Source organism: Meleagris gallopavo, chromosome 11 (genome assembly GCF_000146605.3).
Source record: "Meleagris gallopavo isolate NT-WF06-2002-E0010 breed Aviagen turkey brand Nicholas breeding stock chromosome 11, Turkey_5.1, whole genome shotgun sequence".
NCBI lineage: Eukaryota > Metazoa > Chordata > Aves > Galliformes > Phasianidae > Meleagris > Meleagris gallopavo.
Window position 1 is genome coordinate 14,762,847 of NC_015021.2, and position 15,854 is coordinate 14,778,700.

At 42.2% G+C, this 15,854-nt stretch overlaps 1 protein-coding gene across 2 annotated transcripts in view; it reads left to right on the plus strand.

Annotated features, from left to right (window-relative positions):
- Window positions 1-15,854, plus strand: part of DIS3L2 (DIS3 like 3'-5' exoribonuclease 2) — a 163,657-nt gene that overhangs the window by 81,433 nt on the left and 66,370 nt on the right. For both annotated transcript variants that reach the window (XM_010716800.3, XM_010716801.3), the window contains exon 11: window positions 5,584-5,663. In XM_010716800.3, the coding sequence (XP_010715102.1) occupies window positions 5,584-5,663 (80 nt within the window). The remainder of the gene's footprint in view (window positions 1-5,583; window positions 5,664-15,854) is intronic.

Below are 15,854 nucleotides of genomic sequence, written 5' to 3' on the forward strand. Positions count from 1 at the left end.
AAAGGTTCTTAAAGTGCCTCTGCTGCTTAAATTCAAAAAACCAGCTTTGAGCTGAAGCTAATGAGGGAAAATCAGGATGCTGAGCTTTCCCTCCCACACAGCTATTGTACGCACTCACAAAGTGAAGAGAACAGGACAACCTAAAGAGTCTCTGGAAGAATGTAAATGCATTGCGAGTGTCTAGACATGCAGTCACTCTCACTGTAAATGTCTTAGCACTGACATATTCAAGTTTAAAGCAGACTTGCAGTGCCTGTATTTTAATAAACAAAATGATGGTCGCTACCATCTCACTTCGAGCTGCAGCAGGCTGCATCCTCCATCCTCAGCCTTCCAAGGTTCCCAGAGAGCTGGTCTGCTTGCTTCTTTGTCTGGTAGGGAGAACATCTTGCTTCATCGAGGGTTTTCTCATGCTGCGTTGGGTACGTGCAGTTCTCCAAACTGCTATTTCACGGTTGCTTGCATTTGTTATAGCAGTGAAAATCTGGGCTCTGTGTCTCTGCTGATGGGCTGCTGTCTGCGTGCTGCTGATGGGAAGGCCATCCAGTTGTGCCTGGAGGGTTTGTGTGGCTTATTTGGTTTCCATCGAGCTTTTCATCAGGCTGCTTTTGCAGAAACCATCTTGATAATGCCCAAACTTTGCCTAGCTGCAGCCCATGCCAGGAACCCTGGCCCTAGCGCAGCCTGAGGCCGCGGCTTGTAAATACAATGCTTCATCTTGGTCCAGGTAGACTTCCACTTGAGTGCTGGAGCACTCACCGCTGGGATTGTCATAGCATTATAGAATATCTTAGATTGGAGGGGATCTTCAGGTTCATCCAGCCCCAACCCCATGCTGTGGCAGGGCAGCCCCCCACCAGCTCAGGCTGCCCAGGGTCCCATCCAGCCTGGCCTTGAGCGCCTCCGGGAATGGGGCACCACAGCTTCTCTGGGCAGCTGTGCCAGCTCATCTTCTTGTGTTATGGGTGCTTACGTTTTATGTCTAACTTCAACCAATGTGTTGAACTCCTCTAGCTGGTAAAAAGCTGATGTTGGTGTATTGTATCCAGCTCTGCAGCACCAGCTGTATGCTGTTCTCTCCACTAATCCTCATGAATACCTTTGCACAGATGTACTTTATTTACACACAGAAAAACAAACTGCTCTTGCAGCCCCATGATCTGTGAACATTTTAATTACGATGATGGTAATTCTGGCTCACTAACAGGCTGTTTATCTTACCTCTACTCCTGTAATAGCCATTTATTTTAGGTCCTTTTAAAGGTAAAAAGACTAACTGCTCTGTAGATATGCTTGTCTGCTTTAATTAGTCTTCCTTAAGCTTACAAAGAGAAACTGCACTTAATTAGCTAACCTGAAATTAGGATTGATATTCCAGCCTACGTGCATGCTGTCATTACTGTCCAATAAATGGAGTGCTCTGTTCTGCAGATTTTTTTCCTCAGATGGTTGATATGCAAGATGGCAGATGGAGCCAGAGCACGAGCTTTGCCTTCAGCAGTGTTTAAAGGGCTTTACAGGGTGCGGGTCCACCCTGCTCCTACAAACTCTTGTAGGCATGGCCCACTTCCAGTGCACGAACCTCTGACCAGGGGGAGGAGGGGGAAGAGATTTAATTTTTTCGTCCCTTGGCAGAAACTCCGTGCCAGTGCAAATCCACCTCTGCAGGCCTGCATTAAACATATGTTTTGGACCCAACATCTCCCATAAAAAGTGGAAGTTTCCACCTTAGAGTGTTTGTGTTCAATCAATGTGTGGAGGCTGGGGGGTTCTCAGAGACACATATTTATCTTGAGCCCTTTTCAGCTCAAAGGCTAGAAAATCTCTTAACTCTGTGTGTGTCTCTATCTCCTCAACCAGTTTCCTCTAACTAACCAAGTTGTGTGTATGTTGGAACGAACAGACTTGGAACATCTCATTACTTTTACAAAGTATGTTTTGACAATTTGAAATGAGTAAAACAGATTTTTTATTAGGTGCAATGACAATGAGAGATGGCTCCTTCAGGGCTTTCAAAGAAGGGGGAGGGAGGAACGATGAGACTTCTTAATCCACACAGTCACCTTGGCAGCCCTCCAGGATCTGGGGACAGCTGCCAATTCATATTTACCTGTGGTCAATGCAAATATGCATGCGTGCAGCCGTGATATTTGCTTATGCTTAAGCAACGTCTTTGTTAGCAGGTGCATAAAAAGTTCTGTTGCCTTGAGGTTTGGTCACACAATCACGGCAGGTTGGGTTTGTTATTGGTTACGCTCAGAAATGTGGTCTGATCTTTGGGCTGCAGCCTTGGAGGTATTGTGTGGCCAGTGGAGGAATTTGAATGGCTCCTTCCCCTTCACAGGGCCATATGGCTGGGAGCAATGCTATTTCTTCACCCCAATGGCTCCAGGGTGCTGTGAGCTGCAGCAGATGCCAAGGGAAGGGGACATTTTGCGGTGCAGGGACATCCCTGTAGGCATTCAAGGCCAGGTTGGATGAGATCCTTGGGCAACGTGAACTGGTGGTTGGCAGTGCTGCCCACAGCAGGGTCTTGGAACTGCTTGATCTTCAAGGTCCCCTCCAACCTAAAACTTCGTCTGATTTGCACTGCCCACACCCAGCCTTTCCTCCCAGCCTGCCCCTCGTGCACCCTGGGACCAGAGGTGGGTCTGAAGCTGCTGGAGATAACAGGCAATACTGGTAGGGCTGCAGGAAAAGCAAGAGCCGATAGCAGATTATATGCCTTCCTCTGGGAGGAGCACATGCAGGGCTGCTGCACCCGTGCCCAGCGCTGCGCTCCCATCGCTCGGCAGATTGTTTTCTTTCCCACATGCCAGTTCCTATAGCCATCTGAAACCTCTCCAGCCATAAAATCTGAAAACCAGAAATATAACTCATCACACTTAATAATGCAATTACTGGTAAGCAGACTTCACTTAGGAGACTTTAGTCAGGTGTACTGCTTTGTGCCAGAATTATCTCACTGCTGTGAATTTTGAGCTCTTTTTGCAAATCAGCTTCACTTGTCCCGCTACCTGGACATTGGCTCTGCAGTATTTCTGCAGTCCTCATGCCAAGGAGTATCATTCCCTGTGTTACTTGCTTGGTGACTTTCTTACCTCACCTTTTTCAGTCTGTGCCCAGAACAAACTGCCTGTGACAAGCTACAAGTTCAAGTTCCTTGGGCAGTTTTATAGGAGGAAGGGAACTGTGCCTGGTGCTAAAGCATATCCCAGCTGTGCGGTGAGCAGAAGTGCTGGTGAGAAATGCTACATCAGGATTTGTCTGGACCCCAGTTCTATTCTGCATCTGTGAGCTTAAGTATCTCCGGCTGAGAGCTGTGGCTGTGCCTGTGTGCCATGCAGCTGGGAGCAGGGCCAGTGTGTCCCAAACACAGCAAACCATGCCCTGGGTGCTTTCTGGGGGGCCAGGTACCCCCCAGCCCACTTCATGCGTTCTGAACGAGCCACCACCAACCTCCGCAGCAGGCTTCCTTGGCCAAACACAGCTCAGTGAAGCAGCCCGTTCCTTGCTTCCATTGTATGAATGTGTTCAGAATTTGGCACCCGCAGATTTATGCTCACTTCTTTCCAGGGCAGACTGCAAATATGCGCTTTGTTGAAACCAATCTGCTAATCTTTAAACTGCCTGGAGCTACAATTCTCAATGGGTGGCAGACGCTTGTGGTTACAGGCCCGAACATCTGGGATAAGCTATCTATTCCACTGACACAGGAACCCATGCTCTTTGAAGAAGTTCTTTAACCTTTTTCTTGATCACTTGTCAATGTGAAGCAAGCCATTAGTTTCTGCTCAGTGCTGTCTGCTTTTCTAAATTGGGTAACGTAAAGGAAAATTTACTAGATGTGTCACTGCCAGGTTGCTGTTGCATTTATACCTTGAGTTGATGGGACCTAGAGCATGGACACATGTATGCTGGCAGGTATGTGCCTGCAAACTGCTTCTTGTACATGTCTGTCTGTGTATCTGCATGCAGACATATGTCCCTGGAGAAAGCAGTACCTTGAAAAGGTATCCCGAAATTCCAGCCTTGAGTAAGTGGATTTGATAGCAGCCTTTCAGTGCCTAAAGGGGGCTGTAAGAAAGAAGAGGACAGAGTCTGTAGCAGGGTCTGCTGTGACAGGACAAAGGGAAATGATTTGAAACTAAAAGACGGGAGCTATAGACCGGATGTAAGAAGTTTTTTTACACTAAGGGTAGTGAGGCACTGGCACAAGTTGCACAGAGGTGGGGTGGGTGCCCCATCCCTGAGGACACCCGGGGTCAGGCTGGATGGGGCTCTGAGCACCTGATGGAGCTGTAGGTGTCCCTCTTCAGTGCAGAGAGTTGGGCCAGACAGCCTTTAAGGGTCCCCACCAACTCAAACGGTTCTATGAGTCTATGATGTATTTACGGAAGTGAGGGTGCTTGCAAGCCTTTAAAAATTAGTTGATTTCCGCTCCTGGATAGCTAGGTAACAGGAGATCAAAGTCCCATTGTAGTTGAAAAGATTTTATATCTTTCAGCATCACAATCTCTAATTTGTTTGGATGCATGAGAAGGATCAGAAAGTAACGTGCATCTGGGGATTAAAGCAGCTTTGCTACTCATTCTAGCTAGCATATTCTGAAAGATTTTCAAAGTCTCAGAAGGGAGTGAAGTGCTTTAGTGATTTTTATGTCTTTGAAAATTTCTATTTAGTTTCCCTGGTGGAATTACATAAATACACACTGCTAGCTGTCTGATGCCAATAGATCCCACCCAGGGCAGTTAAGCACCGAAGTGACAGGGCTGCAAAGGTAGACACTGCTGTCACTGTGCGAGCAGCCATGCTCAGAGATGAAGACCTGATAATTCCTTGTGACATCTGCTCCTTTAAAAGTTTGCTGCGGTTTTTGCTCCCACCTCTCCTACCCTCTGAGTATGTGGGTGGCCGTGCAATCGGAGAAAGAGATGTGTTCTCTTTGTACCACTCCCAAAGGGAGTTGCCACCATGAGCCATGACTTTCCGCCTTGACATACAGCATGCAACATAGGTGTTATGAAGTACTACAACCCTTGAGTGTCTTTACATGCTCTCACTTGTTCCTGTGCAGGTCACTTAGTCAACGTGTCACTTGCTCCATGCTAACGGTGCTTGTGGAGTTACAGATGTCCCAGTATCTGCTCTTATACATGGTAATGTGGGTTATTTGTGTTTAATTTAGCTTTGCAACTGGGAGACATCTATTTTTCCACTAGCTGCAAGGCACGAAGTCTTTTTCTTGCTTGTTTCTTTAGAGAAAACTTGATGGGATCAGTTGTTTACTTTTTGTGGAGGAAAATCAGTAATGAGATGAAAGCTGTTACAAGCAAACAGTTCTACCAAAAATAAAAATTAAAATCAACAACAAAAAAACCCCACAACATCAAGGAGTATCACTTCTCCAAAACTTTATTTTAGATTAGGTCTAGGCTTTCAGATTAGTTTGAAGGTGTTTCAGCAGTCTGAGTCTTCTGAAAACATCGTTATTGTTGTCTGGATGTCTCTGGGCTGTGTGTTTTGATGCCTTCTTCATGACTGGAAGATAAATTTCTTTTTTTTTTTTTTTTCTTTGGATAGGAAAGAATGTATTTTCACCATCGACCCATCAACTGCCAAAGATCTTGATGATGCTTTGTCCTGTAAACAACTCCCTGACGGTATGAGATATATTTTACAAAATACTGCTCAGTGTTTATATTCAGCAGCTGACACACTTATATGTAATTTGTCATGAAGTATTCTTTACTAAATATGAGTAAATGTTAAACTGGTTTTCTCCTATTGTTTTAACTGTCTGTTTTCAGAAATTGTAGAGCAGATCTCTTCAGGCAGCAGTCTGCAGTAATATTGATGTCAGGAAATGCAGAAACCACAGTATTTTGCATAATCGAAGCTGTAATTTCATTAGAGCAGATCTCAGCTGCCTCCTGTCACTATTGGGCTCATAGCAGAATAGCTCACATGCCACTCCTGCATACTGAAGCCTAGTAGAAGTTTGACCTGGAATGCACAGTCCCCGATTTAAGGAACCTTGTTTTTGAAGGTCACTGGGGCTGCACTGCTTCTCAGTGTTTGTTTATGGGATGCTGAGAATAGTCAGATGAGCAGAGTGTGCCTTATAAGTTGTGCTCTTCTTCTCATTGCCTTTTAAGTTTTCTGTTCTGCCTTATTTGTGCTTTTACTATGTCATAAACCAGCAGAACAGAAAGTAAAGTTTCAGAAGCCAAGTCTTGATGATTCCGACTAAAGGAACTTCACTCGTGTAAGCTTACATTGCTATCCAATTCTGCTCATTTAGTTTGATGAGATCCAGTAACAGGCTTGATTTAGAAATAGTACATGGCTTGATTAACACATCTACAAATAATGAAGAAGATAAAGTGACTTTTTTGTGTTTAGTTTTACTTGTTCTTATTAGTGATCATGATATGATGACATCAGACATGGCTCTCTGATTTTGATTGCTTTCATTCTGTGTAATGTGGACAATGAATATTCATGTCATTTAGAGCCTGTTACAGAATAGCGTTACAGGGCTATAGAGCTGATTAAAACAAACAACAACAACAAAAAAAACAGTTGAAAGAAAATTTGAGACTAATAAAATTATTCCTAATTGTATTGTACGATATCAATTTTGAGGCCAGGTTAAGGAAGAATTGTTGTTCTATCTCACTGAAAGTTTAAACAGTCTCCTTGAGAGATCCTAAATTTAACTCTTTCCTCCCTCTTTGCATTTTATCATCTAGATTATCCATAGATCTGTGACTATGTTAGTGATCCTGCAGTCACTCAGAACAAAGACACTGAAGCTCTGACATCTGAGACTCTACCAATCACACCTGCATGGGTTTTAGGTGCAGCGTGAAAATGTCATCGAGCTTGTTTGTGGTACATACATCTGCATTTTTCCCTTATCCATCCTTATCTCATCCCTTGGAGAACATGGTCAGGGGAAATAGCTGTTCAGGCAGGAATTCTTTCTTTCAGAGACTACATTGCTCATTCCTGGGACGTGGTGCCAGTGCATTAGGGATCATTGCCACTTGTAATGTCCAGGGGGCTTCTAGACATGATTGGGCTATTGCCCATGTGTTCTTGATTGCAAAAAAATCCTCCTGTGAGGCTGAATAGTTTGGCAGCAGTGCTGCCACACATGCCTTCATCTATGGAACCTCTTTGGAACAAGTTCATCTCATGGAATCAAAGCAAGGGGAAAAGAAAATAAGGTTAAAAGAGAGAGAAAACACCCACCCGAGTTTTCATTGGCCTTGTTATTTCAAAGGTCATCTCTGATGTGCTTGTCTGCAGAGGACAGAGGTTGCAGACAAAGATCATACTTCCTTTTTGAAGAGACCTGAAGAAACCCTGGAGAAATCAGGGACAGGGCATAGCTGACTTTCTGAGAGTAAAACTGAATGTTTGTGTAGCTTGTATCTAACATTTATGGAGTGGGAAACCTGCACCGAGTGACACGGCCTGGTGCTGTGGTGGTGATGGGTTGGCGGTTGGACTAGATGACATTAGCAGTCTTTCCAACCTCAGTGAATCTGTGATTCAATGAAAGTTTGCATCCTTCCCAGGAGCACTGTGCACATTCCCCTTTCCTCCAGGTGAGCCTCAGATGAGTAAATCCAAGAGGCAGATAAGTAAATTCAAGAGCAGACAAGTGTGTGCCCCCAGCAGAGGCTGTCCCAGCCCAAAGACCCTTTGTTCAGCCCCACATATTGTTTTCCACAAATCATCAGATGTGATTAAGAGCCCTCTGTGGAGGATCCAGAATGGTTCAAAACCAGTGCTGTAGGTCCTTTGGGTTCACTTCCTTACAAAGCTCATTCTGTTCGCAGCCCTTGTGTTAAGGAGAGCTCTTCTGGGAATCTTAATCTTGTGCATACTGGAGCTTCTTGATGCATTTTGTAGGATTTCTGGCTTTAAAAGTTGTTATACTAGCTGCAATTATTATGACAACGAGTTGTTTTAGAGGTTAAGAGCTCATCCAGGGCTGGCAAGCCTTCATGTCTCATGAGGACAAAGTTGTGTTAAGAGTTAACAGAGCTTTTATTCCAAACGTAAATCTGGTTACAAGAAATTATTATTTTTTCCATCTTTTTTGCCCATATGTTAAACACTTAAAAAAAGAAAAAGAAAAAAAGAGAGAGCCAGCATGAACAAACCGCATATCTGGCATCCTCATGATGTCAGGAGATCTCCAGAAATCAACAGAAAATGCAGTACCCGATTCAGAAAATGCCCCAAGTGACCCAAAATAAATGCAAGCAAAAGACTTTACTCATTCTTTCCCTATCAAGCACCAAAATGAATGCATTTTGGCTGATTTGGAAGAATGAAATTGTCCTCAAACATTAATTGCTAATTTATTCAATATTGTGGCAGCTTCTTTGCCCTGAAGCAGAGACATGTGGGTCTACTTCTGCACCTTTTCTTAGTTTTAAAACTTTTCAGTGTAACAGTTATCTGTTCTGGTCACTGGATGGAGGACTTCCCTATGCTACATACTCAGTAAAAGATGAACGTTTTTTTGCAAAAGTAATCCATAAGTCTGTCATAAAGTACTACCCAGTAGCAAAGGAAGCATGGACTGACTGTGGGAAGAGCTTTATTTTTAATGGAGCTCATAGTAAGATATTGCAGCAGTTGGAAACTTTACAGGGATATATGTCATAAGTGGGCCAATCTGGTTTTGAGAGGATTTTATATTGAAGTCTGCTTTTGATTAACTGTCGTGCTCCTCGTTATTGTTTAATGATAGGAGTAGGGAGGTACTCTTGCTGTTTGCACTTGTGAGTGTATATTTTAAGAGATCAGCTCCAATAAAGAATGAAAATAGGGTTATTTATGTAACAGCTTTAGAAATATGAACGAGCTGTACTCCATTTAGATGACTCAGCATAATCTTGGAGTAGGAGATGGATCTGGACTGCAGCAAGTTTCTGCAGCATTCGTAGAGTTGTTTCAGGATAGTCTGAGGTTTTAAGCAAGTTCATTTCAGTCAATGCTCCTTTGTGATCCTCTCTGCACGTATTCTAGTGAATGACTGCAGCCAGGAGCACGCCACGGAGCAGCTCTCAGTTTGAACAACGGCTGCGGGGCATTCACAGAAAGCAAATGTATGGCTTTCAAGCCTGAGTGCTTTCCTCTGGGGTGCAGAAGTTTGAAGATTTATGCTGATGTTATCATGCAAGAGCATGCCGTGTGACCTGCGTGTCCCAGTGGAACCAGGCGAGTTCCATACGCTTGCCAAACTTCTCCTGGGAATTACCTGTAGGTGTTGTTCGATGTATTTCTGGTAACATACACTACTGATGCAGTCATATTGTGCTTGAAAGCTTTTAACTAGTGGAAACAGGTGAAATTTGACAAATTTAAAGGCAGACAATTCCAAATTCCATCTATTGAAATTTCAGGCCATGACAGGAAAGGAGTTACCTGGAATTACTGGGTGCATTTCAGAGGAGTTGTCTCACCCATGTGTGCATCTTCCAGTGCTGATTTCAAAGAAGTACTGGCAGCATCTTGGTACATCTTTTTGTGTGTTTACTGATGACCTAATGTGGTCCTTGCCTTTCTTTCATTCCTGTATCCTTACCATCTTTCAGAGAGTAATTCCAGTTTTAAGTAATTTAAATCTCACTATGGGAGGAATCGTTGTACTGTAGAATAGAAATATATTTTGCAGATTGTTTATTTGACTTCTTTTTTCCTTAGTGACATTGGTCTTCTGTATTTTGGAGTGAGGTCAGGTACAGATATATTCATTGAATTCATGTTTTTACCTGAGGACCTAAGCAAATAAGATTTCTGCAATATGCTGCTCCCTGATTTTTCTCTTCCCTTCAAATTCATTCACCCTGTTGGTGAATTCAAATCAAATCTACCTAATGGGAATGCAAAGACATTGTGTTTCTTCAAATATCATGAAAATGGGATCAGATCAAAGCGGAGAGATTCACTTAGTGACCCAAATCTGGGAAAAGTGCAGCATGACCTTTGTCCTTAGCAGACATGTGAGAGCATTCTGTGGGCTGTAGTTTTCAGAAACAGATCTGAGGAGTCTGTGGACTCACATCTCTGTTCAAGGAGTATTTTCCATGTATGATGGTAAAGTTATCCTTTGTTTACTGCGATCCTAAAGAAAAAGCTTGCTTTCCATGGACCTCATGGACGCATTAAGACATCCCTACTGCATGAGCTCCAGTGTCTTGCACTGAAATAGGCCTGTAGAGCTCTGGTAGCCCCAACATGTTCTCTGCCATATGAGGTGAACACTTGCTTTTCCTTTCCTTCCATCCTTGTTCTTTCCCAAAGCAGATTACAAACATGTGAGGACCAAGTTGGTTTTGTTTTGCAAAGTTATGTGCATTTATTATTTAAAGTTGTAAATAATCCTCCTTATTTAGTTTTGTCCCTTTAGCCACATAAGTCCTGTAGGATGAAATTTGCTGCAGCAACACTTGATGCAGAACCTTTCAGCTAAGCCATTTGGTTTCTGCAGCATAGGCTATAGGAAGAATTTGTAATTAGAGTCTTGTGAGCTGATTTGCTGAAGATAAACACCGAAGAATGGACTAGTGTTGAAACAAAAGTTGTATTATGAATTAGTATGCTTTCTTCTCTGTAAGGTAAGTGTATAAGATGAATAGATACCAGACATAGTTTAGAGAGAAAATGACAGAAAACCCACATCACTGTATGAGTTAAATATAAAATGACCATAAACTGTAATTTCCTTAAATTTATTGCAGGAGTCAAATGTGGGAAAAATAAAGAATACATACAAGGAATGGGATTGTGCATAGTATTTGGTTGGTTTTTCCTTTGGTATTGTACATAATTAACTGAGCTCTACTGTTACTTGCTGATTAGTCTGGTACCTTTTTGTTAAGGATCTACGTTGTGTCAGTAGAGAAGTGGAAATGACAGAATGCAGTGATTAGAAACAGGTACATTTTTCCTTTTCTTTTTTTCCCATCAAGAACTTGTGGTTGCAGATTCTTTGAAATATGCAAAATACAGTCAGATCTCTGCCAAATCCAGATCAATGTTGTTTCCCACAGTGTGGTCCCATGCGTTGCTGGTGGAATTGCAGCATGTACAGTATATTTTACCTCTTACTTTAAAAGAACGTAGGGTTGTGTCTGCGGAAACACACATCACTTCCAATTTCCAAGGCCAGAGTTGAATGGAATCAGAGGGTTGAATTGCGTCACCCTTCCCCTACCAATTTCATCTCTTTTGAAATCAATGAGAGAGCTAAACAGCGTCGTGCTCCCCTTAGCTCGACTGGAAATAGAGCAGATGGTGATTGAAAGGGTAATAGAGTAAGCCTAATTCCTGAACAAGTGTACTAAAATAATAAAGCTCTGGGATGCAGAACAAGAAAGTTTGGATTTGGTTTGAGCATTGATTGCTGGAACGTAATTTGTTAAAGCATTTCTTGCATCTGTGTGAAAGCTACTTGTGGGAAGATTGTGGGTTTTTTGTTTTGATTTTTTTTCCCCCCCACAAAACTTGGGCAGAATTAGTTATTGGTAATTCGTATCTGTTGCACTGGATTTTTGTATTAAGTGTAGAAATTTTAAAAAGATTCCACATATATTCCAAAAGGCTTGTATTTGGAAAACAGAGATATCGAGACAGTACATAAGCAGATTAATAGAGGAAAAGGACGTGGGGTTTAAGCAATGTGAAAGGTAGGTTTCCTATAAAGGACTAATCTAATAAAGATCGTGGCTGCAGAACATGCAATTGGACATACAAATACAAGTAGAAGAATTATTCTTTAAGGTGAATGTATTTTCCTGAAGTGAAGAGGGGTGCTGCTGGCAAAATCTCCTTTTGAATCATTTCAGTTGATAAATTCAGGACCTGGGACAATTCCCCAAGGATTTAGAGGCATGGGTTTTCCTGGGTCAACAGGTATCCCTAGTTTAGATACTAACTTAAAAATGATAATACCCAACTTTGTACTGAAGAAAATCCCCACGAAAGTTCAGAATTCATTTAAGGAGTTGGGTAATGAGGAGAGGATCAGAAATTCCTGATTTAAAAGCACTCTCTCTAGGATTTATTTTCACTGAAGAGGACCTCAGAGATGAGGAGAGTTGTTAGGAAGGAACCACGAATGTTAGATGATGAGCAAACAGAGCTAGAGAAAACAAGATTTTCCAGCAAATTCAGCAGATAGGAATCCAAAGGTAATTGAGGGTACAAAAAGGGTACAAATAGCTAGGAATAAGTTCCCACACAGTAGACTTCAGTCATATGTTCTGTTGCAAGCAGGCAGTAAAGATACTATTGCTGTCTATGTTTATTATCAACTTTTCAAAATGACAGGATCCCTCGGAATCACTGAGCTATTGTTGTAACTAATAATTTATTGCTGTGTATGGGTTTTAAGAACCTAGCTGAACAGGAAGAATGTCTTCTTACAGTGCAACTCACTACACTACTTCTTGATTATTGAATTATTACGTTGGTTACTCAAAGTGTAAAACAGATGGAAATGTTTTGGAAATCTCTCTGAACATTAACAAAAAGTTGGATGGCTAAGAGTGAAATCTCAGCAACTGCCTTCTATTCTCAAAGAAGCTGAAATGTCAAGGCTGGTCAGTGGGGAAGTACTTTGTATGTGTTTGGCCTAGCACTAAATTCCAAGGCCTCTTTGAATGCCCAGGAGCATTCATTCAGCCTTGGATTTCTGTGTTCAGCAGAGATATCACAAAAGATTGACCTTGGAGAGAGGCAGGTCCCTTCCCACTCCAAACCTTCATTTCAGGAACAGGATGATATCCTACACTCCCAGATGATTGTGATCCATCTTGAAAGTTTCTGGGTGCCACTTCCCTTCTCTTCGTATTCAAAGACTGTTGATTTCCTGATAGAGTTAACCTCTTGAATGGGACTTGGAATAGTGATAACAACAAATTGTGACATGAATGCCAGAAATTGTCCTTTTGCCTTTGTCACTGTGGAAACATAGCTGCTAAGAGGGTGTTTGATAGAGCTAAGCACAGACTCCCTTGGTTGCTTCTGTCTACCGGCGAAAAGTGCTTTCTGAGCTGCAGATCTGAGTTCAACTTGGTGACCTGCTTGACAGCTTGTCTTGGGAAAAGGTTGAAGATCTGTCTGTGGAGTGGTTGGTTTAGACTGAGTAGCAAAGATTCATACTGGGCATAAGTCATGAGCAGTCATCTAGAGGTTCTCCCAGTTCTCCCAGAGATGACCATATGGCAAGCACTGTCATCCAGAGGAGAATTTAATGTATCTGAGGTTCTTATCCTCTTCATTTTACTCATTACACTTGAACCTTGCAAAGAAATTAATACAATTTTTAAAACTTCTCAGTGGAACTTGCTGTTTTGGTGCCTCACAGTCTGCTAGGTGTTTGTGCAGACATGGAGGAAATCAGCTGACTTGCTATCTTTTGCAGTGTACATCAGGCATCAGCACAAGAATAGGGAGGAAACATTTGTGAGCAGAAGGTAGGACACAGACATCACTGCACAAGCAGCTGTTGTGTCTGGTCACACTCTTCCAGTGTTGGCCACATTTGATATATGAAAGAAATGGCAGTCTCTTTATTTTCCATCATTATCTTCGCTGTCCCTAGCTGTCCTGTGGCCTGCCTTGACGTTTACTATTAAAGTACTTTTGCCTTACTTCCATCTGTATTTTTCTGTGTGATTCTTGTTCTGCAGTGTGAACAAATTCTTGTGCTGTGTACTGATTCTGTTGGGTATCATTCCCTGTGTCCTTCAGTCTGCAATTAAATATTTTATCTTGTATATGCTGCGTAAATTCTGTCCTTTTGAGTATTTAGTGCTTTTCCCCCAGGATAATTCCTTCTTTGTTAAAGTATCTGACTTAACGGTGCAGTGGTAACATTTGCACAGAAGAGCTCTTCTTTCTCCTCCTAAGTTATTGCATCTGGTTGGAAGGCAATTTTCATGAACAACAGAGGCAGTAGCTGTGTTCCGGATGGCAGCATCTCCCATCACAAGGTGAAGAACTGACATGGGTTTGCTGGCAACCGAGAGGACAGGACACTTGCTTATGGGTTTCTCTGCCTTGGTACCAAAGTATATTCAGTGAGATCTGGAGATCTGACTTCTGATTCATCACCAGCTGAGATGCTTCCAGCATCTACTTTGTGTTCCCATGGTAGGACTGACTCCCACACTCTTAGGAGGCTGGGGATAGTTTGTGATGATATTTTGCCATCTCTGAACATACTCTTCAGTGTAGGGCAGGTTGGGTGGTGTGTTGCTTGTGGAGGATTTAAATGCTAGCCTTAGTCAAAATATTTAAGTGCTGAAGTGATTTGGGTTATGCTGTTTTGTGTATAAAGCTCAAGGCTTTGTAATGCACGATGTGTGAAGTGCCTTGTTATGTCAGTATTCTGGCTTTGTTTTTCAGTATAAAAGGTAGCTTTTACATTCTATTAAGAAGGGAGTTTAGGAAGTTGCTGAATTTATTAGCTGCTACAGACAGAAAACTATGCAATTCACATGGAAGAACTGCTCCCAGAATTTAATTTAGTAATGAAATTTCCTCATACTTCTGAAAGTGTTTAAAGATTTGTTTGTTGTTCATGGGAAAAAAAAAATTCTGCCCGAGAACTACTCCTTTCCTAGTAGATTTCTCTGTTTTACATCTTCCCTTGTCCGTCATTGCTAAAGGCACTTAATGAACACGACTTCTGTTTTGTATCTTGCCTGGAGCCAATCCCAAATTTGTTTGTAAAATCATGATCATCTCCATAATACTCAGTCAATGCTAGAGACTTAGGTACCAAAGGTCAGAGTAGCTATGAGAATTGAGTAGAACAGCACTTTAAAAGTCACTACAAGCAGATAGGAATTATTCTGGATTTTAGACTCATTAAAATCTCACTTTGACCTTTTGACTTAAAGAGGAAGAAGGAAAAAAACCACTGCAAACCCATTACCATCTATTTTTACAAGTTGAGCTGTGAATGTTTTCAGGTTCTCTTGGGATCGCTGAGGGCATCGCTTTCCAGCACTGCCATTTGTATCAGTGGTTTCTCAGAAATCCATGAGATGCTGAGATGCTCTCCAAGTCTCTCTGTGGCTGGTGAGCACTGGGAGTTGTTCCCGTGGGTTGTTCCTCATGTGAACCAGAGGGGCTCAACAGGGATATGTCCTAGAGGCCAGGCTGGCAATGGTGCCTGGTGGTGTGCAGTGTTTTGTGGATCATTACTCTTGAGAGGTGCTTACTGTTTGGATAGAGAGCTTTTCCTCTTTTCAAGTCATGGCAGCTTTCCTGAAGTCATATTCATGGCTGGTTGGAAAACTGCTGCTCGGTGCCCTGGGGACTTGTCCTGCTCTCTTTGAGGTACAGAATTCTGATTCCTTTTGCCAGAGACTTTTCATAAGGTTATGTTGAAGAAGAGACCTTTTGAGAAAGGAGAAGATATGAATTGCTTTTAAAAAAGTGTAATTAGTTGTATTTCGGTTGACTGGAGCAGCATCATATGATAATTTAAAAACTTTAGTTTCCTGGTAAACAAGTTAATGCATTTATGCTCAGTTGCGCTGTGCTTTGAAAAAGCAAAATGGCCCTGGGGCACACAAGCAAAATTTAAGCACTCTCTTTGTTATTTTAAAATAACTGAAATAAAGCACACTGATTTTCTGAACAATAGCCTGGCTTCCTGTGCTTGAAGAGTAACCTCAGCTGAGAATTAAAGCCACCCACCTGTATATCTTCAGACTCCAGAGCAGACAAATAACTTGCTCTTCCCACAGTTCCACTTGTAAGTTTTGTGTTAATCTCTTCTCCTCTTCTCCATATTTGCTCTTTTTTTT